The sequence below is a fragment of the Mesoplodon mirus genome (genome assembly GCF_964341445.2).
Source record: "Mesoplodon mirus genome assembly, chromosome: 5".
Classification (NCBI taxonomy): Eukaryota; Metazoa; Chordata; class Mammalia; order Artiodactyla; family Ziphiidae; genus Mesoplodon; species Mesoplodon mirus.
Window position 1 is genome coordinate 143358594 of NC_138980.1, and position 26597 is coordinate 143385190.

The following is a 26597-nucleotide window of genomic DNA, read 5'->3' on the forward strand; positions in this document are numbered from 1 at the left end:
ATGAAATTAGAACACTCCCTAACACCATACACAAAAATAAACTCAAAATGGATTAAAGACCTAAATGCAAGGCCAGACACTATAAAATTCTTAGAGGAAATCATAGGCAGAACACTCTTTGACATAAATCACAGCAAGATCCTTTTTTACCCACCTCCTAGAGAAATGGAAATAAAAACAAAAATAAACAAATGGGACCTAATGAAACTTGAAAGCTTTTGCACAGCAAAGGAAACCATATGTAAGATGAAAAGACAATCCTCAGAGCAACCCAATCTAAAAATGGGCAGAAGACCTAAATAGATATTTCTCCAAAGAAGATAAAAGATTGCCAACAAACACATGAAAAGATGCTCAACATCACTAATCATTAGAGAAATGCAAATCAAAACTACAATGAGGTATCACCTCACACTGGTCAGAATGGCCATCATCAGAAAATGTAGAAACAATAAATGCTGGAAAGGGTGTGGTGAAAAGGGAACCCTCTTGCACTGTTGGTGGGAATATAAATTGATACATCCAGTATGGAAAACACTATGGAGGTTCCTTAAAAAGCTAAAAATAGAACTACCATATTACCAAGCAATCCCACTACTAGGCATTTACCCTGAGAAAACCATAATTCAAAAAGAGACATGTACCAAAATGTTCACTGCAGCACTATTTACAATAGGCAGGACATGGAACCAACCTAAATGTCTATCAACAGATGAATGGATAAAGAAGATGTGGCACATATATACAATGGAATATTACTCAGCCATAAAAAGAAATGAAATTGGGTTATTTGTAGTGAGGTGGATGGACCTAGAGTCTGTCACACAGAGTGAAGTAAGTCAGAAAGAGAAAAACAAATACTGTATTCTAACGCATATATATGGAATAAAAAAAAAAAAAGGTACTGATGAACCAACCTAGTTGCAGGGCAGGAATAAAGATGTAGACATACAGAACAGACTTGATGATACAGGGTGGGAACGGAAAGCTGGGGTGAAGTGAGAGTAGCATCGACATGTATACACTACCGAATGTAAAATAGTTAGCTAGTGGGAAGCAGCAGCATAGCGCAGGGAGATCAGCTCAGTGCTTTGTGATAACCTAGAGGGGTGGGATAGGGAGGATGGGAGGCAGGCTCAAAAGGGAGGGGATATGGGGACATATATATGCATATGGTCGATTCACTTTAGTATACAACAGAAACTAACACAGTATTGTGAAGCAATTATACTCCAATAAAGATCTATTTTTTTAAAAAAAAGAAATGAGACATGAACGAAATTTCCATAGACTTTTCATAATAACATTCTATCTTTTAAAAATATTCACCTAAAGATTTTTTTAATTGAAGTGAACAGTGTATTAGTTCCAGATGTACAACATAATGATTTGATACTTGCATATACTGTGAAATGATCAGCAGAAATAAGTCGAGTTAACATCACCACCATAGTTACAAATCCTTTTTCTTACGATAAGAACTTTTAAGTTTTACTCTCTTAGCAACTTTCAAATATGCAATATAGTGTTAACAACAGTCACAATGCCATACCTGGCCCAAGGCTTGCAGGATCTTAGTTCGCCGACCAGGGATTAAACCTGGGCCTCAAGCAGTGAAAGCACTGAGTCCTAACCATGGGACAGCCAGGGAATTCCCAAAGGGGTTTTAACTTTAAAATATTCTGGGGGCTTCCCTGGTGGCACAGTGGTTGAGAGTCCACCTGCCGATGCAGAGGACACGGGTTCGTGCCCCGGTCCGGGAAGATTCCACATGCCGTGGAGCGGCTGGGCCCGTGAGCCATGGCCACTGAGCCTGCACGTCTGGAGCCTGTGCTCCGCAACGGGAGAGGCCACAACAGTGAGAGGCCCGCGTACCGCACAAAAAAAAAAATAATAAAATAAAATAAATATTTTTGGTGATGCTGACATATACCCAGACAATAAAATACTCTGAAGAGAAGTTTGAAACATCACACGAGAGAGAGTACTTATCAACTACAAAACAGTGTATCTGTTTTCAAAACGCCTAGCTGAACTCTATTGACCATATATACTTAAGAACGTATACCAAGATTCTAAATCCTATTCTCAATTCATCAAACATCTACTGCACAATGTTAGACCCAGTAGCTGGTTTTAAAGATTTTACTGGTAGGAAGGCAAACATATAAACAGTAATTTCAATGTCACTGCTTTGAATGCTAGTGGTAATTACTATGATAAAGGTATATCAAGGTGCTTTTCTACGGATAAAGGAAAAACTGTCCATTGGGGAGTGGGAGATGTAGTGGGATATGGCAGGGTTTTCAGGAAAAACTTCCTTAACGATGTTTCCCATGCTGTCCAGATACTTTTGCTTTCATTGAGCATCCAATGTTATAGGCTTGAGAAGGGAATTACAAAAGGTTTAGCATATTACTTTGATTCATTCACACAATTAGTGCCTATGGTGTGTGGTACAGTCTTGGCAAATACGTTCATAGTTTATTTCTAAATTAGGTATAGTCCCACAAAGCCAGTAATTTAAATAGTGGCTGAAAAATCATCTATACTTTATTTTTCCAAAAATGCTTATTTTTCCACCAGTCCTTCTTATTTTACCTCCTCCCAACTCCTTTCCAGTAAATTAAATGAAATGGTAACATTTAATCATATCTAAAGTATTCAAAAATCCTTTAAACCGGGGGTCCCCAACCCCTGGGCCACAGACCAACACTGGTCTGTGGCCTGTTAGGAACCGGGCCACACAGCAGGAGGTGAGCAGCAGGCAAGCAAGTGAAGCTTCATCTGCTACTCCCCACAGCTCGCATTAGCACCTGACTATCGCTCGTGTTACCACCTGAACCATCCCTCCCTCCCCATCCATGGAAAAACTGTCTTCCATAAAACCAGTCCCTGGTGCTAAAAAGGTTGGGGACCGCTGCTTTAAACACTAATAGATTCCATACTTGCTTTTATTTCTAAAATAAATAGAACTGAACAAATTTAACTAAGTAAAATCATGTGGTTTGCTTAATGTGGACTATAACAGAAGAAAGTTATTCTCAGTCTCAAGTCAGGATTTATTCTGTATATTGTGTACTGTGCCACTCCAAAATCTATAGTATAATAGCTACAGAGCTATTCATACAGAAAAAAATTACTACTGGCAATTATTTCAATTCACAGTACATTTCCATCTTTTCCATTCTGTCTTTGATGGAAAACTTTGGAGTCATAGTGAAGACCCAATTCACCAAAAAGGTGCCTTTCTGACAGAATTCCACTTACACGTTTTAGTAAATATTTCCATAAGGTAAAGTTTGAAACAAGGATATCATAAAAAAACAAAATTACAGGTCAATATCACTGATGAACATAGATGCAAAAATCCTCAAAATACTAGCAAGCTGAATCCAACAATACATTAAAAGGATCATACACCATGATGAAATGGGATTCATCTCAGAGATGCAAGGATTTTTCAATATCCACAAATCAATCAGTGGCAATCAGTGATACACCACATCAGCAAACTGAAGAATAAAACCCTATGGTCATCTCAATAGTTGCAGAAAAAGCTTTTGATAAAATTCAACATCCATTTATGATAAAAACTCTCCAGACCTAGAGGGAACCTACCTCAATATAATAAAGCCCATATATGACAAACCCACAGCTAACATCATACTCAACGGTGAAAAGCTGAAAGCATTTCCTCTAAGATCAGGAACAAGACAATGATGTCCACTCTTGCCACTTTTATTCAACATAGTTTGGAAGTCCTAGCTACAGCAATCAGAGAAGAAAAACAAACAAAAGGAATCCAAATTGTAAAGAAAAAAGTAAAACTGCCACTGTTTGCAGATGACATGATACTATACATAGAAAATCCTAAAGACGCCACCAGAAAACTCTACTAGAACTCATCAGTGAATTCAGTAAAATTGCAGAACACAAAATTAAAATACATAAATCTTTTGCATTCGTATATAGTAACCAACAAAATATCAGAAAGAGAAATTAAGGAAACAATCCCATCTACCATTGCATCAGGGAAAATAAAAATCTAGGAATAAACCTACCTAAGGAGGCAAAAGCCTTGTACCCCAAAACCTGTAAGATACTGCTGAAAGAAATTGAAGATGACACAAACAGATGGGAAGATATACCTGTGTTCTTGGATTGGAAGACTCAATATTATTAAAATGACCATTCTACCCAAGGCAGTCTACAGATTCAATGCAATCCTATCAGTTTACCAATGGCATTTTTCACAGAACTGAAACAAAAAAATTTTTTAATTTGTATGGAAACACAAAAGACCCTGAATAGCCAAAACAATCTTAAGAAAGAAGAATGGAGCTGAAGGGATCATGCTTCCTGACTTCAGACTATACTACAAAGCTACAGTAATCAGAACAATATGGTACTTGCACAAAAACAGACACATAGATCAATGGAACAAGGGCACAAAGCCCAGAAATAAACCCACACACTTATGGTCAATTAATCCATGACGAAGGAGGCAAGAATATACAAAGGAGAAAAGACAGTCTTTCAATAAGTGGTGCTGGGAAAACTAGACAGCTATTTGCAAAAGAATGAAATTAGAACATTCTCTAACACCAAATACAAAAATAAAACTCAAAATGGATTAAAAACCTACATGTAACACTGGATACTATAAAACTCGTAGTGGAAATGCAAAACACAGGCAGAACTCTCTTTGGCATAAACTACAGCAATATTTTTTGGGGATCTGTCTCCTACAGTAATGGGAACAAAAGCAAAAATAAACAAATGAAGCCCAGTTGAACTTAAACGCTTTTGCACAGCAAACAAAATCAAAACAAAAAGACAGCCTACAGAATGGGAGAAAATATTTGCAAACAATGCAACGAAAAGGGATTAATTTCCAAAATATATAAACAGCTCATGCAGCTCAATATCAAAAAAACAAACAACCCAATCAAAAAATGGGCAGAGGGCTTCCCTGGTGGCGCAGTGGTTGAGAGTCCACCTGCCGATGCAGGGGACACGGGTTTGTGCCCCGGCCCGGGAAGATCCCACATGCCGCGGAGCGGCTAGGCCCGTGAGCCATGGCCACTGAGCCTGCGCATCCAGAGCCTGTGCTCTGCAACGGGAGAGGCCACAACAGTGAGAGGCCCGCGTACAGCAAAAAAAAAAAAAAAAAAAAAAAATGAGCAGAAGACCTAAATAGACACTTCTCCAAAGGAGACATACAGATGGCCAATATGCACAGGAAATGATGCTCAACATCACTAATTATTAGAGAAATGCAAAATCAAAACTACAATGAGGTATCATCTCACACCAGTCAGAATGGCCATCATTAAAAAGTCTACAAATAATAAATGCTGGAGAGGGTGTGAAGAAAAGGGAACCCTCCTACACTGTTGGTGGGAATGTAAATTGGTGCAGCCATTATGGAGGTTGCTTAAAAAACTGAAAATAGCGTTAACATATGATCCAGCAAGCCCACTCCTGGGCATATATCTGAAGAAAATGCTAATTCAAAAAGATACATGCACCCCAATGTTCGTAACAGCATTATTTACCACAGCCAAGACACAGAATCAACCTGAAAGTCCACTGATGAATGGATAAAGAAGATGTGGCGTGCGCATGCACGCACACACACACATATATACACAATGGAATATTACTCAGCCATAAAAAAGAATGCAATAATGTCATTTGCAGCAACACGGATGGACCCAGAGATTATCATACTGAGTAACTCAGAGAAAGACAAATACCATATGACATCACTTATATGTGGAATCTAAGAAAATGATACAAATGAGCTTATTTACAAAACAGAAATAAACTCACAGACATAGAAAACAAACTTATGGTTACCAAAGGGGAAAGGGAGGGAGGGATAAATTAGGAATTTGGGATCAACAGATACATACTACTATATATAAAACAGATAAACAACAAGGACCTACTGTATAGCACAGGGAACTATATTCATTACCTTGTAATAACATATAATGAAAAAGAATCGATATATATGTATAACTGAATCACTGCTGTACATCTGAAACACTGTAAATAACTATACTTCAATTTTTAAAAAAGGATTAAAAAAAGATAAAGTCTGCAATATGCAATACTATTGTTCAATATAAGGAAGAAACAGGACACATCATAAAATGAAAAAAAAGTCATCATTTTCCAGTAATCTATAACATCATTGCCCATGATGCTTACATTTAAAACCCAAATAGTTATTTCATAAGGAAAACAAAAATCTAAAATGCTATCCTGCTTAAGGAGATGCTGCTATGAAATATTTTAAATTTTCTATACTATTGCATAATCAAATGATCCCACAGATGTTTAGTGAGAATCTAAGTTCTGTGTTACACTGTGAAAGGAAAAAGGTGGAGAAAATAGTTCCTTCTCTCAAAGAACTTGACTATTGGGAAACACAGACAAGGAAATAGGCAATCATAATGAAGCATAACTATTACTAGAAAGAGGTAAGACATAAGAACAAGGCACTCTAAGACCACACAGAATTGGTATTTAACCTAAGCTTGTGAATTCAAATAATGCTCCTTAGAGAAAGTGATGGTTAAAGTGCCACCTGAAGGATAAACAGACCTTAAATAGGCAAAGGGTGTTGAGGTGGAGTAAGGGAAGGGAAGGACAGAGGGGAAAGCAGAAGAAACAGTCTAAGCAGACAGAACCGTAATCACATAGGAGAGAGTAAGAGAGCACACAAATGCCAGGAGTCAGGGATAGCAAGTAGTTCAGAAACACCAAAATATAATTTGTATATGGCTGGAGATTGGGCCAGAAGGGAACTGAGGAGAGGATGAATGCCAAAAAATGAACAGAAGATGTGAGCAGGGAATATGAAGGCCTCTGTGGCATGTTGAGAAGTTTGGACTTTATCCTCCAGGCAACATGGAGAACAAATTAATACCAATGGCAAGCAGACCAGTTAGGAGGCTGGATGATAGTAACTGCAGTTGCAGTAAGGATGGAATTGAATGAGGGTTAGGAAAATGAATCCTAGGATTGAATGACATTGCTAGGAGGCCTAAGAGAGGGAGGAGACAAGAATGATACATAGGTTTCTGGCTCAGATCTGGCTGGGTGTTGGTGACAGTAACTAAGAGGGAGAACGAATGAAGTGGCGGAAGAGATGATCATTATCAAATTGTTTCAGGTATGCTGTGATTAAGATGCCTGTGGAAAATCAAGTGGTTAGTTCTAAGGGTCTAGAATTCAAGAAGAAGATGCAGAGTTATATCTTATATGGAAAGTAGGTCCTAAAGTCAGTGTGTTAGGCAAAAACTGCAAACGGTAAAAATTATCTTTGGAAATTCGTTAGGAAGCCCTCTCACCCCACAGTGGAGACCCACATACCATCTCTTAATAAGCCAGTCCTCTAGCACTGGGACAAACTGCTGTTTCTTTGGTTGAGTACTAAATGATCACTAAGTAGACCATGAAAGATCCAACTTGAATTTTTAAATGCTTTTAAAACATTTTCTACTCTTATTTGCCATGTATATGGGTTGCCTTTCTTCTGTGAAGAGTGTATATGATGCAAATGAACTAGATACATTTAAGCTTTCGTATAAATAGATGGTAACTGAAGTCACAGTAGATAATGAGATACAGGAAGAGTGTACTAGTTTCCTATTGCTGCTGTAACAAATTACCACAAAGTTGGTGGATTAAAACAACACAAATTTACTCTCTTACAGTTTTGGAGGTCAGAAGTCCAAAATGAGTCTCACAGGGCTAATATCAATGTGTCAGCAAGGCTGGTTCCTTCCAAAGGTGCCAGGGGAGAATCTGTTCCTTGTCTTTTCCAGCTCTTACAGGCTGCCTTACTATGTGGTCAAATCACTCTGGTCTCTGCCTCCATGGTAATATTTCCTTCTCCTCTGACTCCTCCTGTGTCTTTCTTATGTGAACCATTTTGATTACATCAGGCCCAATAGGATAACTTCCCATCTCAAGAGCCTCAATTTAATCATACCTAGAAAGTCACTTTTGCATCCAAGGTAATAGTAATATTCACATGTTCTGGGGATTAAGACGTGGACATTTTGGGGACTTCCCTGGTGGCACAATGGTTAAGACTCCATGCTCCCAATGCAGGGGGCCTGGGTTCGATCCCTTGTCAGGGAACTAGATCCCACATGCATGCCGCAACTAAGAGTTCGCATGCCACAACTAAGGAGCCCACGTGCCACAACTAAGGAGCCCATGTGCCACAACTAAGGAGCCAGCAAGCTGCAACTAAGAAGGCCACGTGCCACAACTAAGGACCCAGCAAGCTGCAACTAAGACCCAATGCAACCTAAATAAATAAATATTAAAAAAAAAAAAGACATGGAGATTTTAGGCCGAATGGGTATCATTCAGCCTATCACAGAGAGTATGCAAAGAATAAAGGTATTGGTAGTTCTTAAATTGAATGGTGAGTCCACATCAATTCATTTTGCCATTATGCTTCCTAACATACACATGTTACATACATTTATGTGTATATAAAATATTATATAATGTAAAACACTTTAAAAAGTAAAGAACTATAAATCAAACTCTGAGAAACACTAGCAGTTCAAGGAATGGACAAAAGAAGATGGGCATTCAAAGGGAACTGAGGAGGAAAGCCAAAATAGAAGTGAAAGGAAGAATCTTTCAAGAATGAAAAAGTCATCCTTTTGGATTGCAACGGTCATGTAAGATAAGGACTGAGAAGAGTCTATTCATTTAGCAACAGGTTCACTGTCGACCTTGATGAAAGCTATTTCAGTGGAATGGTGGATACAAAAATAGATTACACTGAGCTGAGGAGTGCATGGGAGGTCACGATCTGGAAAAAGCCAGGTGCAGATAAATCTTTCACATACTAGTGAATAAAACACTGTAAATAAACAGACAAAATCTAAGATGCTCTAATAATCCAGGAAGAGGAACTAGAATATAGGTAAGATTTATGAAAGGACGGAGGAAAAGAGGTGGGGAAGAAAGAAAGGAATAAAAACTAAAAAAAAGAAGCCACAAAAGAAAGAATAATAATGGTGATGTTAATGACGATGATAATTTTGTTGTTACAATTTATTAGGCGTTAGCATATGCTGCACACTGCCCCAAGCACTTTATATACTTTATGAAACAGATTATTATGTCCAATTTACAGAACAGAAAACAGGCACAAAGTAGACACAGAGCAAGAAATGTCAGAGGTGGCACTCAAATGTCAGTAAAGGTGACTCTAAAACATGTGCTCCTAACTACTGTATTAACTGATGTGATGGCTCCAATAATTTCAAGTATGAAAAAGCTAAGAATGGCAGAATTAGCCAGAAGCTAATTACCTAAGAAACTAAGAATTAGCCTGGCAGCATGGCTAATATCGGGAGTTAACAGAAAATCTCTGGAAAGCAGTTCTTCCCAAAGCTAGAGTCAAGGACACTAAGTAAAGAGATTTTAAGGGAGTAGGCCACATCAACAGTTTGAACTCAAAACCAAAAGATTAAATTGGGGACCAAAATAAAAACTTGAGCCCTAAAGAAGGGCCATTTACAAGCAGTAACTAAGATGTACTTAAACCATTAACTTCAGCAGCAGCAGAATACCAATGTTTTAAGTCTCAACTAAAGGAAAAGAAAACTGAAATTTGTGAAATAACCCCAGATGCACATTGTATCCATACCACTACTAACTATGCACTAACATGGTATGCTGAAACACATTAATAAGATGGACAACAAGGCTACCACCAAGGTAATCAGAGAAGACAGGGGGACAGGAGCAAGAGCCTAAAAGATAGCAGTAGAAAAAAGTTCTCATAACTACCATTAAATCATTTAGACAGTGTCAGTGAAAGGAAAATATATGCTCACCCAGAGAATGAGATCAACTAGGTTACTGGCCACTAGTACCTGTTACATTCTCAAATTCAAAGAAAACTCTGTAGGTTGACCTTTGTCTGCTGGGATGTTACAGTCACTGGTCAACTGGTACACAGTACGGGAGTATTATGCCATCATGAATTCTTTAAACATGGAATTGTTCTCTTCCCTAGAGAACTTCTATTATTATTTACAGTTAAATGAGTTGTAAGACCTCAGTGTCCTGATCCTTTGTCACGTCCTTCAGAATACTGGTGAATAAAGCAAATTCTAATAAATATGAGTTATTTACAACCCTAGGAATAGATTAAACTATAATATAATTATCAATAGACCATCTAAAGTGAGATCATTCACTTTCATGAAATGAAATAACACACATAAAGCAATTACCACAGTGCCTAAGTGTTCAATAAATTATAGATATTAGAATTCTTGGGACATCCCTGGTGGTCCAGTGGTTAAGACTCTGCACTCCCAATGCAGGGGGCCCAGGTCCGATCCCTGGTCGGGGAACTAAAATCCCACATACTGCAACTAAGTCTGCATGCTGCAACTACTGAGCCCACAAGCCGCAACCAGAGAAGCCCACGGACCGCAACAAAGACCCAATATAGCCAAAAATAAATAAATTAATTAAAATGTTAAAAAATAAAACTTTAAAAAAAAAATAAAAAGAATTCTTATTAGCAACTCCCCTCCCCCCAAAAAAGGTTGCAGAGACTCTTGAGTTATAAGGAAGCCTATAACTGATACCTTTGGTGCTCACATTACATTCCTTTGGCCCATTTTTCTTTTCAGCCACAGCTACAGAAGCTCAGACTCGGGTCATCATCCACCTGATATCCATCATATCCCACCTGAAGTGAACCCATTATGCCTGAGGGTCTTCAGGAGCACTAGTATAGCTCAGAGTACAGAAGAGCTAACACCTTCAACCAAAGGGAAATGAGAACCAGTAGATAAATGTTCAAGCCTTCCAGCTTTCAAATGGATAATACTGAAAGGCATTCTGTATGCTTAGGAGATTCCAGTGGAACTGAGCCTCTTACTGCTTGCTCACTGCAGCAATCTCAATTATCACCCTTCTTCCTTCCTTCCCAGTCTCACTCCAGAGCTCCCCACTTCTAGTTCCTATGTCAACTCCCAAATAAACCACCTATACCCATGTCTTGGTCTCATACTCTTCTTTGGGAAATGTCAATCTAAGACAAAGCCCATGCACAAGATCCTAAGAAATGATCACCTATCCTTGGATTGAACACTTTTACCCTAACACATTCATCCTCAAAGCAGATGTTCCAAGGGCATACATCCTATTAAAGTGTAGAACTGCAGTCTTGGAGACTAGAAAAGAACTACAAGCATTTATTGAATGAGTGAGCAAACTAGGCAAGCAAAATCCCAGAGTTCTTTAAGAAACAGGTAAGAGATCAGTCTATACAATATATGCAAACATTATTTGTTCCCTACAGATATTGCAATATAAAATATTCCTGGTTCTTGGGACTTCCCTGGTAGCACAGTGGTTAAGAATCCGCCTGCCAATGCAGGGGACACAGGTTCGATCCCTGGTCCAGGAAGATCTCACATGCCGCAGAGCAACTAAGCCCACGCGCCACAACTACTGAGCCTGCGCTCTATCTAGAGCCCACGCGCCTACAGTTTGTGCTCTGCAAAAGAGAAGCCACTGCAATGGGAAGCCCTCGCACAGCAACGAAGAGTAGCCCCCTCTCGCAGCAACTACAGAAAGCCCGCGCACAGCAACGAAGACTCAACGCAGCCAAAAAATAAATGAATAAATAAAGTATTCCTGGTTCTTAATTTTTGTTCAAGGGGCCCAGTTTTCATTACAACCAACTTCCAGAGTTTCTATAACCTACATGTATATGATACAACAACATAAGTACAATTACAAACAATGACTATATCATAGTAAACCCTTAGTCTGTTTAATCTGACTCAATTGAGTATTCTCCCAAGATTTTTTTTTAATAAATTATTTTATTTATTTATTTTTGGCTGCATTGGGTCTTCATTGCTGCGTGCAGACTTTCTCTAGTTGCGGCGAGTGGGGGGCTACTCTTTGTTGTGGTGTGCGGGCTTCTCATTGTGGTGGCTTCTCTTGTTGTGGAGCACATGGGCTCTAGGTGTGTGGGCTTCAGTGGTTGTGGCATGCGGGGTCAGTAGTTGTGGCTCATGGGCTCTAGAGTGCAGGCTTAGTAGCTGTGGCATATGGGCTTAGTTGCTCCACAGCATGTGGGATTCTCCCCAACCAGGGCTCGAACCCGTGTCCCCTGCATTGGCAGGCGGGTTCTTAACCACTGCGCTACCAGGGAAACCCTCCCCCAAGATTTTTAAAACTTGGTACCAAAGAAAGGGATTTTCAGTCCCTCCCTCATGATAAAGCTATGAGATATAAGCCTGAAAAAAACTTCAGTTTTTCAGTGTTAAATAGCTGAACACTATTGTGTTCCATCAGCTATGATATCTGCCACATCAGAAAAAACAAGCTGAAGTAGTAGCTGACAAATGGCAGAGACAAATTAGAGAGAGAACCTAGTAGCTTTCTAGCTCTGATCCCTGGGACCAGTTAGCAGTACCCTTGCCCTTTTCATTGCTTGATAATACCAATATAAACCAATTCCATCTTCTTGTCTATGCTAGTCGTTTGAGTTTCTAGGTTTCTGTCGCTTGCAACTGAGAACGGTCTAACACAAGAGCTAGTATAAACAAAACGTCGTATAAGATCTAATGCTCTCTATGGAAGGGCTACAAAGCCTGGGATCCATGAATCCCCTGGAAATGTAACTCTTGATTTTATATATGAGTGTATACATCTCTAGAAGGAAGTCACCAAAACTTCCATCAGTTACTCAAAATAAATCTCTGACTCCTACATCCTCTCAAAGAAATTAAGATTTATTGGTTGGTGGTCTAAAACAGTGACTCAATATATTTTTCTGCCCATTTACATGGGCAACAAATTTCCATCTTCTATTAAATGTCATAATTTTCAACCAAGGGCACATGTATTTTCTTTGAAACCCTTTCTCTGGCCCATTTCTAAGATTCTTCCTCCTACCACAGTTGAGAATCAATGGTTTAGAATCTGATTCTATGAAGAACTTTTTGGGGGTCACCTTTTAGATCTTTTAAATCTATTCAGATGTGCTAAAATGCAAGAAATATTAGAATTTAGCTTTTAAATAATTCATCCTAGGCTGGCTGGCCCTGGTAAGATGTAGTAAGCACACTCTATCCTGTCTCTCCCACTGAATACAACCATAAATACTGGACACGATGCTTGGAAAAGCTATTTGAACACTGAAAGGTAAATAGCAAGCAGATCAGGGAAGATTACCAGAATTCAAAGTATCACTCAACCAGAGACAAGTTTACCACATTTTTTCCCTCCAGTAGCCCTTGCCTGAACTTAATGCAACTGAAAACCTAGAAACGAGCACTTCTGGAGGAGAAGCATTCTGTCCCAAGAAGCTAGAAAGGGAACTAACAGAAATGTTTGAGTGGGAAATCACCCATTTTTTTCTCTTTTCTTTGTTTTCTCATGCACCAAGTGGTAGGCAATCCTACAGCTTCCACACATGGAAACCTGCAAGAGCCAAAAACTAGAGGGAAGGAAACCTTCTTCTCCATTCACTGAAGTTGTGATTTTAAGAAGGTAGGACCAACACCTACTGCTTTTTTGGGCTTTTTCTCTCTCTGTCCTCCCATCCCTTAGCCCCTGAGGCAAATGTAACTGTAGGACTGCACTACAAAACAAGGTAGCAAGAGCCACAAGTTCCTAGATGGAAACTAAAAGGGAAACCCCATGGAATTGGGTCTTCAGAACATAATGGAATTAAACTAGAAATCAGAAACAGAAAGATGAGAGGAAAAATCTCCAAATTCTTGGAAATTAAAACATTTTTAAATAATCCATGCATCAAAAAGGAAGTCTGGAGGGAAATAAGATATTTTGAACCAAAAGATAATAAAATACAACGTATCAAAATTTGTGGGATGGAACTAAAGCAATTCAAAAGAAAACAGAAGATGAAGAAGTCCTTCCTAGCTCATTTTATGAGTCCAGTACTATACCCTGATATCAAAACAAAAATAGAACAAAAAAAGAAAACTACAACCAATATCCTTCATAAATATAGATGTAAAAATCCTCAACAAAGTATTAGCAAATCAAACACAGAAGTATATAAAAAGAATTAAATAATACAACCAAGTGGGATTTATCCTGAGAATGCAAGGCTGCTTCAGTATTTGAAAAATCAACATAATTCAACATATTGACAGGCTAAAGAAGAAAAACCATAATAATGTATCAACTGATACAGAAAAGGCATTAGGTAAAATATAACATCCATTCATGATTAAAACCTATTAGCAATCTAGAAGTAGAAACTTCCTCAATCTGATAAAAGGCATTTCTACCAAAAAAATCTTTAGCTAACATTATATTTAATGGTGGAAAACTGAAAGCTTTCCCTTAAGATCAGTAAATGGCAAGAATGTCTACTGTCACCACCCTTGTTTAACACTTCTGGAAACCAAAAAGAAACAAAGGTATAGAGATTGGACAGAATAAATAAACTGTCCCTATTCACATACTACATGATTACCTACTTTAAAAATCCCCAAGAATCTACAAAATACATAAAGAACTAACAAATGAATATAGCAAGCTTGCCTGCAAAGTCAAACACACAAAAATCAGTTCTACTTCTATATATGGCAATGTACAATTACAAACTGAAATTTTAAAAACAAGGCTATTTACCACAGCTCCCCCAAATTGAGATATATAGGCATAAATCTAACAGAACATACAGGATCTGCAGATTCAAAACTACGAAACACTGATGAAAGAAATCAATAAATAAATGAAGAGATGTCCATATATATGGACTGGAAGGTTCAGCATAGTAAAAATGACAACTCTCCTCAAATTAATCTATAGATCTAAAAAAAACACCAATCAAAACCTCAGGTGGATTTTTCAGAGATATGGATAAAAATGATTCTAAAATTTAGACAAAAAGGCAAAGGAACTAGAATAGCTAAAAAAATTTTGAAAAACAAGAATGAAATTGGAAGAATCACAACTCCTCAATTACAATACATTAACTATAAAGCTATAGTAATCAAGACTATGTGGTATTGGCAAACGGATTTAGAACAATGGAACAGACCCAGACAAATATAGTCAACTGATTGGGCTTCCCTGGTGGCGCAGTGGTTGGGAGTCTGCCTGCCGATGCAGGGGACACGGGTTCGTGCCCCGGTCCGGGAAGATCCCACATGCCACGGGGCAGCTGGGCCCGTGAGCCATGGCCGCTGCGCGTCCGGAGCCTGTGCTCCACAACGGGAGAGGCCACAACAGTGAGAGGCCCGTGTACCGCAAAAAAAAAAAAAAAAAAAAAAAAAAAAAATATATATATATATATATATATATATATATATATATATATATAGTCAACTGATTACTGACAAAGGTCCAAAAGCAATTCAGTGGTAAAAGAATAGTCTTTACAATAAATGGTGTTGGAACAAATATACGTCCATTTGTAAAAAAAAATTAAGCTCAACTTAAATCTCACACTTTGTATAAAAATTCACTCAATATGGATCATAGATCTGAATAAAAAGATTTCAAAACTTCAAGAAGAAAATAGAGGAAAAAATCTTCATGTCCTGGGGTTAGGCAAAGAGTTCTCTGATATGACAACAAAAGTACAATCCATAAGAGAAAAAAACTGGTGAACTTTATCAATATTAAAAACTTTTACTCTCTGAAAGATACTGTTAAAAGAATGAAAAGAAAAGCTACAGATGGGGAGAAAATATTTGCAAACTACATATCTAACAAAGGTCTTATATCCAGAATATTTTAAGAACTCTCAAAGCTCAACAATAAGAAAATAAACAACCCAACTTAAAAACTGGCAAAAGACATAACAGACACTTCACCTCAATATTATTAGCCATTAGGGAAATACATATTAAAACCACATGAGTTATCCATGATGGAAATGCAAATCAAAACCACCAGATACCACTTCATACTCACTAGGATGGTTATAATAAAGATGGTAATAACGAGTGTTGGCAGGATTGTGAAGCCAATGGAACCCTCATTCACTGCTGGTGGGAATGTAAAGTGGTGCAGACACTTTGGAAAGAGTCTGGCAGTTACTCAGAGGGCTAAACACAGAGTTATCATATTGTCCAGCAATTCAACTCCTCCGTATATACCCAAAAGAGTGAAAACCTGTGTCACACAAAAACTTGTACACAAATGTTCACAGAACGTTATTCATACTAGCCAAAAGGTGAAAACAGACCCACTGTCCATCAACTTGTGGATAAAGTGTGATATGTCCATTCAACAGAACATTATTCATCAATAAAAAGGAATCAAGTATTGATACATGCTACAACTTGGTTAAACCTTGAAAACATTAAGAGAAGCCAGTCACAAAAGACCACACTAGATTCTCTTTGTATGAAATGTCCAGAGTAGGCAAACCTAAAAGACAGAAAGCAGGTATGGTGGTTGCCTAGGGCTAGGGGAAGGGAGAAACAGGGAGTGACAGCTAATGAGCACAGGATTCTTTCTTGGAGTGATGGAAATGTTCTAAAATTGACTGTGAATGGTTGCACAACTCTGTGAATATACTAAAAACCATCAAATCATACATTTTATATGAATGAATTATATGGTAATTATATCTCAATAAAGTTGTTATAAAAAACACAATGAATTATCATTAGACACCAATTAAAATGGCTAAATTTAAAAATACTGACAATACCAATGTTAATAAGGATGCAGAGCAATTAAATTTCCCAACATTGCTGCTGGAAAAGCAAAATGGTATGACTACTCTGAAAAATAGTTTTGCAGTACCTTATAAAGTTGAAGTATATTACCTACGGCCCAGAAATCTCCCTCCTGGGTATCTACTCTAGAGAAATGAAATTATGTTTACATAAAATCCTGTACACAGATGTTTAAAGTAGCTCTATTTACCACTGTCAAAAACTGGGAAAAGGGCTTCCCTGGTGGCGCAGTGGTTAAGAACCCGCCTGCCAATGCAGGGGACACAGGTTCGAGCCCTGGTCTGGGAAGATCCCACATGCCACAGAGCAACTAAGCCCATGAGCCACAACTACTGAGTCTGCACTCTAGAGCCCGCGAGCCACAACTGCTGAAGCCTGCACGCCTAGAGCCCATGCTCCGCAACGGGAGCAGCCACCACAATAAGGGGCCCACACACCACAAAGAAGAGTAGCCCCTGCTTACCACAACTAGAGAAAGCCTGCACACAGCAACCGACCCAATGCAACCAAAAATAAATAATAAATTAATTAATTTTTTTAAAAAAACTGGAAAAAATTTAAATGTTCTTCAAGGGGTAAATGGATAAATAAACTGTGGTATATCCAAAGAATGGAATATGATTTAGCAATAAAGAGAATGAACTATTGATACACACAACTTAGAAGAATCTCAAAGGCATTATGCTAAGTGAAAGAAACCAATCTTCACAAGGTGGTATACCATATGGTTCCATTTATATTACTGTCTCAAAATTACAAAACTATGGAGATGAAGAAAAGATTATTTGTTGCCAGAGATTACAGGGGTAGGGAGGGACCCCTTTGGGGTGGAGTCTTTTGGGGTGAAGTCCTTTGGTATTCTGTACGCTGATTATTGAGATGGTTACACAAATCTATACGTTTGTTAAAATTCTAAAAACTGTTCACCAAAAGGAAAATAGTGGATTTTTCTTTATAATTTTCAAAATTAAAAAATGTTAAATCCAATTAAGAGTCAGTAGTCAATATTGAGAATCAGTAGTCAATATTGAGAGTCAATAGCTTTTCTTTAATTTGGTTTAAATTCACTAGACTACCACTTCTGATCATCTCATTTAGTTTAAAATACAGTATATAGTTCAAAGAAAGATACGGAAAAAATGAAATTCATCCTAAGGAGTACCAAGAGGTAATAAATCTGGTCATTAATTAGGAGTAAATAAACTAGACATGCTAAGCCTGGAGCACAGACTCAGAAGGAGAATGACTGATGACAAATGTCTTCAATTATCTGAAGAGCTGACATGTGCACGAGAGTTAGAATTTTTCCATATAATATTAAAGAGAAACTTCATTTACCAGTGAGCCTAAAAATATAGAAGGTTTTCTAGGGCTACCAGTAATTCACCATATATTCCTCAACTGCTAGATAATCAAGAAGCAGGAAGTTCTGGAGATTCTTGCATTAAACAAAGGGTCAGACGGGATGATCCAAGAGTTTTCTTCCACCTCAAACATTATATGAACTATAACTTCTACAGTTAACCTACCAAAGTAGAAGACACCGAACATCTAAAAAGGTATCCCTTCCTGCCAAAATATCACCTTTCATTGCATAAAAATATTAAATAGCATTCTAAGTTCCAAATTTTTAAAAAGACCAAATAAATTCAAAATCTTAACAAACACCTTATTAAGACCCATTTTATTTCTCCAAATCTCATTTGTACTAAGGATATTAAGATTAAATTCAAATTACTAATGTCTAATTAAATCTAATTTCATTAGACTTAAAAGACAAAAGTTATAAATATAAATTTCATGCAAACTTCTATAAGTATATTGAAGAAATGTCTTGAAAAAGAAGTACTCTTTCCACACAAAGGGTGGTAGTCCTCAAAAGAGCCAAAACATCTGTATTCACTTTAAAGCTCATCAAGACAGACTGACATTTTTAGGAGAAGCATATGGCTTGCTGAACAGTCATCTAGAACAGGATCTTTCGTCTAGTAAACCCTATTCAAGGACCATTTACTAATGTATGGAGTGGCTGAATAAAGAAAAGAACATATTTTTAAGTCCTAGAAAACACAAAGAAATAAACTCTTCATCTAGCTTTGTTAAGGATACAGCAAAACACATTAGAAAAGCAGCGGATCTTTACTCTCAGAGACAGTGCTCTCAACATCTGAAACAATTCTAAGAAATCACTGAAACAAAAGAACTCTAGAAAAGCTTTCTTAGAGAACTATATCCAGCCAAAGACCACCTCCCTAAAAAAGGCATTTCCATTTTAAAGGATAAAACACTTTCTTCTCAAAACTCTGAAGGGCAGAGTTCAACAGCTGCGCTATATTAAACCTGAGCCCTTCCAAAAGGAAGAACAAGAGTCTCTGGAGAGCGAGTAACATGGCCTGCTTTCTCCAAAATTATCAAAATGCCTGCTTTGCCTCAAAGGAAAGTTTCTCCAAGAAACAGCCTCTATACAATGCATGGGTGAAAAACAAAACTTAGATTAGGAAAACATGCAAAAATAGAAGCATTTGTTTCTGGAAATCTCCTCCGCCTAAGGCAAAATGCATTTTGAAGTCCTTCAAGACATAGCATGGAAACTATTAAACAAAAAAAACCAAAAACAGTAGTTTTCAGCCCTAGCTTCCCTTCAGAATCACTATAGAGCTAGGTCTCAACCTAAATTTACTGAACCAATATATATTGGGACCAAGGCATCTGAATTATTTATGCACACAGCAAGTGATTTTGATGCACAGCAAGGGTTTAAAAACAACTGAACTGGAGCATGATCCCATAGAGGAAAAATTAAAGTCTAGTGAGTAAAGACAAGAAGGAAAGGTCACATTTGAGCAACTAACTAGTTCTAAAGAACCTAAGGTTGTATACACCTACTAAAATACTCAGTAACAAACAGAAAGAGAATTTGAAACAGAAATTCTGAATTGTTCTCATGCCATTACTTAAAGGACAAAAGTCTTAGAATAGTTTGTTAAAATATCCAAATATTTAGATGAAAGTTGTTATGAAGAATGTGATCACTGCAAAGGTTCCATCAGGGTCTCTGGATACTGCAAACTGAAAAAAAGAAAAGTTATAATAAGAGCTCATGTATTATATGTATTATCTGTCAACCTTTAAAAAGTTCAAGGCTTGGGGCTTCCCTGGTGGCGCAGTGGCTGAGAGTCCTCCTGCCGATGCAGGGGACACGGGTTCGTGCCCCGGTCCGGGAAGATCCCACATGCCGCGGCGCGGCTGGGCCCGTGAGCCATGGCCGCTGAGCCTGCGCGTCCAGAGCCTGTGCTCCGCAACGGGAGAGGCCACAACAGTGAGAGGCCCGCATACCGCAAAAAAAAAAAAAAAAAAAAAGTTCAAGGCTTTAATCACAACAAAGTAAACTTCAGCCATTATCAAAGCTTTATTAAGCCTACTTCATTTTACACAAAATTCTACCAGGTTTTACTTGGTTGGTATTCAAATCCATGATAAACGAAAACTGGCAGTGGAACTGCTAAAGGGGAGCAGACCAGTCAAGGAAAGATACAAAAACACTATTAAAAAGTAGACACAAGAACTCAGAAAGCACAGCAGACACTTGATAGTTTTTAAAGGCAGCAGAATACGGTAACTCTATTTCCTAATGATCACTAGAGTAAAGAAAAAGAAAAATATGTTCAGTATACCTTGTTTAATACATACCTTACATGTATTTTGTTTAAGAGGGTAAGAAAGTATAATAATCAAGTTACCTATACAAAGTCTTTCATCAAAAATAATTACAAAATTTAGGGGAAAAAATCCTTACCACAAAAATAACCACAGGGCTTCCCTGGTGGCGCAGTGGTTGAGAGTCCGCCTGCCAATGCAGGGGACACGGGTTCGTGCCCCGGTCTGCGAGGATCCCACATGCCGCGGAGCGGATGGGCGCGTGAGCTATGGCCGCTGAGCCTGCCCGTCGGGAGCCTGTGCTCCGCAACGGGAGAGGCCACAGCAAGTGAGAGGCCCGCGTACCACAGGGGAAAAAAAACAAAACAAAAAAACCCACAAAACCCCCTAATTCCTCAATTGGAGACTCTAGCTGTATAAAAGGAACAATGGAATGAAAGTAAAGAGCATCAGATAGTCTTTTAAATAAAGAATACACCTTGAGGGGAGGGACAGACTGGGAGTTGGGGACTGACATATACACACTGCTATATTTAAAATAGATAACTAACAAGGACCTACTGTATAGCACAGGGAACTCTGCCCAATATTCTGTAATAACCTAAACGGGAAAAGAATTTGAAAAAGAATAGATTATATGTATATGTATAACTGAATCACTTTGCTATACACCTGAAACTAATAGAACATTGTTAAACAACTATACTCCAACATTAAATAAATAAATAAATATGTATATATATATATATATATATATATATATATATATATATATATATACCTTGCTAAAAGGAAAAGAAAACAGAGAAGACACTGAGGTTTTAATTTACTATTACCAGACATAATATTTCTCTCTGCAAAAGTCAACATATTCCTTTAAATTGCTAAGTCAGACCATTTCCTAGTAATGTAAACTTAAAATGTTTCTTTGTCTGAAAAATGAGAATAAAAACATGTGAGTTGTAGGATTACTGTGAGAAATGGGATAACAAAGGTAACGTCCTTGGCACAGTGGCTAATAAACAGTGAGAAATAAATTTAGCTGCCATTATTAATTTGTACTCAGAATAAACATCATAAAAATGATTCTCAATGTTCACCAAAGGATATATTTTAGAAGCTTTTCCATTTGAAATGGTCTTATTCTGCATTCACCCCATACCCAGAGACCTCTCTAAAATGTATTATACAGGAATCAAGTTGCCCCATCTTTCTTCATTAAGTCCCATGTATTATCAACTTTTAAAAACTTCATGTAAAGTAGCTTGTACACAGCAAGTCTAATAATCACATTTAGTTACTATTATTCCTAAAGAGCTCTCATGTTCTGAGTACCCTTTCTCAAATTAAATTCATTTCCACCTCTGTTTTAAATTTGAAAACAAAAGAGGAATCAGGACACTTGTCAAAGAAGTGCTTGAGTACAAAAAAAAAATCTATTTAGGGACTTCCCTGGTGGCGCAGTGGTTAAGAATCTCCCTGCCAGCGCAGGGGACACAGGTTCAATCCCTGGTCCAGGAAGATCCCACATGCCGCAGAGCAACTAAGCCCGTGCGTCACAACTTCTGAGCCTGTGCTCTAGAGCCCATGAGCCACAACTACTGAGCCCACATGCCACAACTACTGAAGCCCGTGCACCTAGAGCCTGTGCTCCACAAGAGAAGGCACCACAATGAGAAGCTCGTGCACCACAACGAAGAGTAGCCTCCACTCGCCACAACCAGAGAAAAGCCCACACGCAACAACGAAAACCCAACACAGCCAAAAATAAATAAATACATAAATTTATTAAAGAAAAAAAAAAACCTGCTCATTTTCAAGTGTGTGTGTGCACGCTCACTTGTGTGTAGAAGAGTCAGTATAGGTTGTTATGCTGAGGCAGCCAACAATCCAAACAACTTTGTGGCTTATAACAAAGTTTGTTTCTGTCACTTTACATTTTATATAACCTGTAAGAATCAGCTTCTGCTTTCCTCCATGTTATCTTTATTCCAGGATCTAGGCTGAAAGAAAAGACCCCGCCAGGGACAGCAGAGGAAAAAATGACATGGCAAAACATGGGATAACTCTTGGAGCTTCTGCTTGACATGGTATAACATTCCTGGTTAACATTTCATTGGTCAAGGGACTTTCCTGGTGATCCAGTGGTTAAGAATCTGCCTTCCAATGCAGATTACACGGGTTCGATCCCTGGTCCGGAACTAAGATCCCACATGCCATGGGGCAACTAATCCCACGTGTGGCAACTACTGAGCCCGTGTGCCACAACTAGAGAGCCCATGTGCTACAACTACAGAGCCCATGCTCTCTGGAGCCCATGCACCACAACTAGAGAGGAGCGAGCCCACGCGCCGCAATGAAAGATCCCCCGTGCCACAACTAAGACCCGATGCAGCCAAAAATAAATAAATAAATAACTTTTTTAAAAAAAGAATGGTGGGGAGAGGAGATGGTCCCCTTGGAAAAAAAAATTCATTGGTCAAAACAAGTCACTTGGCCAATGGGGTGGTGATGTATAATCCTGTCACAGGGAATGGAAATTAATATTATAAATAATAATACCATCTACCACGATATCCACCATCAAGACTAAAGAAAAGAAAAATATTCAGGCTATTCAAACCAATAATAAAATCAGCATTTATTTAGGCAAGGTTTACTATGTGCCAAGACATTATTCTAATATTTATTAATGTTAAAATATTTAAATCAACAAAGATGTCTGCTACTTATGAAAACAGACCAACTAATTATGGGTATTTTTTAATGAGGAAAATAAGCAAAACAATGAAATCTATTAGAAAACACATTAGAAACATTGGAAGCTCACAAAACTTGGCTTTGATATGGTTCAGACAGCAAAAAGTAGTTGCCCTTCAGAGGAATTTGTTTATCCAGCTTATCTGAAGCAGAAGCTAACCTACTGATTTTAAATGTCCTAAGTGTTTTTCAAATTAGGGCTGAGACAGTTTCTTAGCAAGATGTAATACACACAGAACTCTTATCAAACTTAGTGCCTCTTACTCATTGAAGGTTCCTGCAGACTCATATTCATACTGGCTTATCTAACGCTGAAAAAGGAAACATAGCAACAAAATACAGCCAGAGACTGGAGCACAAAATAGGCCTCACAAAAAGGTCCCATACACTCAGTCCCCACCAGTATTAATTAACACCCTCTGAAGACCCTAAGGAGCTATATTTGAGGTAAACACAAGACTCAGTCCAATTGAGAAGTGATAGAACAGGGCTAGCTAGGTGAGATAAGTATGCATGAATAGGTTAAAGAAAATAAAAACAAAAACACTGTTATCAAATGTCCTGAGTCCCAAGTATTGCTATTTTGAAATAGACTGCCATTTTATCTGATTTTAGATTAATATACTAAATAGTTAAACTTACCCTGGACAATCCCTTAGGAAAGTCAGGGAAAGTAAGAATAAATGTAGGCCATATATCCGGGGTTGTCCCCTCTCTCTTCAGCCCAGGCAAGTAAGAAGCACGTGGAAACAGACTCACTCTAAAGCAGGATCTCAGCAACTAGATCAGCTGAATCAACTACACTGTTTAAACAATTTTTCTTCTTTCTTGTGTGTACACATTGTTGGGTTTTTTTGGTTTGCTCTTTGGTTTTTTACAGATATACCAAAGTTAAATTCATATAAGTTAATGTAGCAGTTAACGGCTTCTTTCCTTCTGCGGATAGTTCCTTTTCTTCAATATTTATATTTGTTCACTACTCCCTTCTTTATCAAGGGCCTTACTGATTCTATCCTCCCTCATTTCACTCAAGTGATCTGAAATGTCACATCATTTGCAAATATTTTCTAAGCAATACAATAAAATGAATTTTAGATGCAGATGTCCCCATTAATTGGTTCTCTTTCCACGCTCTACCTCTTCAGATCCTCATTACTCTCAAAACATAATGTGAAGAGACTGCTTAAGGACGAAAAGCAAATAATACCTAAGAGAGAAGTGCCATAAATTTCTCTCAAGGTGAAGTGAACAACATAAGCTCTTCGGGTAAAAAAGGTGGTAAAGAAAGCAAATAAATGTATCATTTCACTTGAGCTTAAAATTTGTTTTCCTTGGCTTTTAAGTTTTTTAAAGTCTGAAACAAAGTTCATCTTACATGATTTAAAATTTTATTTTCAAATTTCTTTTAACACATTTGCAAGCAGAAACTCTTTAAATGTGGATAAGTAGTACTAATTAGCAAAGTTTCCAAAATCTAGTATCTTAACTTCGACAACTATAAATTGCTAACAAAATGGCTGTGACTTAGACATACATCCATGTTTTGATTAGCCATGGACCCTTCAAATTTGTTCTCAGTTCTAGGAATACCGTGAACTTCTCGGGAATGCAAAATTAATGCCCATAGTATCTAGGAGAATAAGAACTAACCTTGGTCACCTCTATTCTAGACCTAAGTCAACCAGTGGAGTATCTTACTTTAGAGAAATACTCATGTGTAGAACAGTTAACTGTTGTACAAACTTACCTTTCCCCAATCTTAGCATTCTTATTTTTCAATGACACTATATTATGTATACATCGCTCTATTATTGCCTTCAAGACTTTTCATAAGCCACTGACATCATCTTTCCCATCCATCATCCACTATTTAAAACCTTAATAAAACTCACCTCCAAAAATCCTTTCTAATTAACTCTAGTTCTAACTCTCTCTATTCCCTTTATGTTTAATATAACACTAATTAGCGTTTCACTAGACCCTCTTTTCAATTTTTAACCACTCCCATTCCCCCCACCCATTCACATCTGTCCATCCAGTCTTTCCATCGCTGTTCTAAGCACTCATGTAGAAGATACTGAACATAAGCCCTGGTTAGTATTTATACTAACAAGCTGTGAAAACAGCAATGAAACAAAATAATTCTTCGCAGACAAAAATGCTAGAATGTGTGTGTGCGCACGCGGGCTCGCGCATGCTGTTGTGTCAGTACTATGATAAAGTCGGGAAATTTCAGAAAAATAGGGAAATGGAGGGTTAAGTAACGCAGTCGAAAAATAAATCACCATCATAAAAATGCTTCAAGGCAAAACAATGAACGACAACAATCTCTGAATTACTGTATTACTGTGAGGCTTTAATAAAATGCTGGTTGGGAAAACTCCCGGCATTACCAGTCTTTTAAAAATTACTTTCCAGTACTACTAGCAGTGATATTTTTACTAACGTTGATTTCCAACCAAGTTTTCCTCCCAAGCAGCCTGATAAATAAAACAATCTTTCAGTGCAGAAACCCAATCAATATCACCTAAAGCCGTGGAAAGGGAGGGAGTGATTTAACCCTCCAGTAAAGACTGGAGTGATGGGCAAACAGGTAAAAAATGGAGGGGTGAGGAAAGAGGGGAGAAAAATGAGTGAGACTCCGCCCCCTCTCTCTGGGGGCTCGGCTCTTAGCTCCGGAGACAGCCCCACTCCACAGACCCCTCACAGCAGCAGTCCAAGTTTCCAAGAAACCAGAGGTACTCCTCCCCCCTCCCCGCATTCACGCCCCCGCTGGCCTGGCCAAGCTTCCCCAGGTCGCAGCTAGTCCCAAATCCGCCCGCCCTCTCCCGTGGAAAGGGTCAGCAGAGGACGTTTTCCCGAGGCCTTCTCCGGGACCCAGCAGCAGAGACCTCCGCAAAAGTGGAGAGACCCGAGAAGCTTGAAGAAGCCTCACAATGCTGTTACCTGGTAGGAACCTTGGAAACGGAAACGGCAGCTACAGCCGCTGCCCTTCTCCCCCGCAACGCTTGCCTCAGGGCCGCTGACATTGAGACCGCCGCCATCTTGCTTCAGGCAAACACTAGGACGGATCACCGCAAGGGACAAACTTCCTTCGTTTTCAAGCGAATGGAACCGCAATGCAACGGAGTGGGGTTTTTGGGTTAATTTTATCCTTGTTTGGTGTTTTGTTAAATAATGGAGTTTAGAAAAGAGGTGAAACGTTTGGTTGAAAGAGATAAGAAGGAAAGTGGACGGAAGAAAAATGCAGAAGTGCATTAAGTGTAAAGATTATCCTCATAAAGTAAAATCCTTTTTTGTTGTTTAGGACTGGTTACTTAGCAGTTAATCAAGAGACCAAAAGAAAACACTTGAAAGTTTAAACACCTGCAACTCATAATTTTTTCAAAGGACTCAATATTTAGGGCTGAGCCCACTGGAAGAGCC

At 38.3% G+C, this 26597-nt stretch overlaps 1 protein-coding gene across 1 annotated transcript in view; it reads right to left on the reverse strand.

The window, feature by feature from the left end:
• NDUFS4 (NADH:ubiquinone oxidoreductase subunit S4) overlaps positions 1 to 26230 on the reverse strand; it is a 126367-nt gene extending 100137 nt beyond the window's left edge. The window contains exon 1 of the mRNA XM_082623400.1: positions 26118 to 26230. Within this exon, the coding sequence (XP_082479526.1) occupies positions 26118 to 26215 (98 nt within the window). The 5' untranslated portion in view covers positions 26216 to 26230. The remainder of the gene's footprint in view (positions 1 to 26117) is intronic.
• Positions 26231 to 26597: the final 367 nt, after the last annotated feature.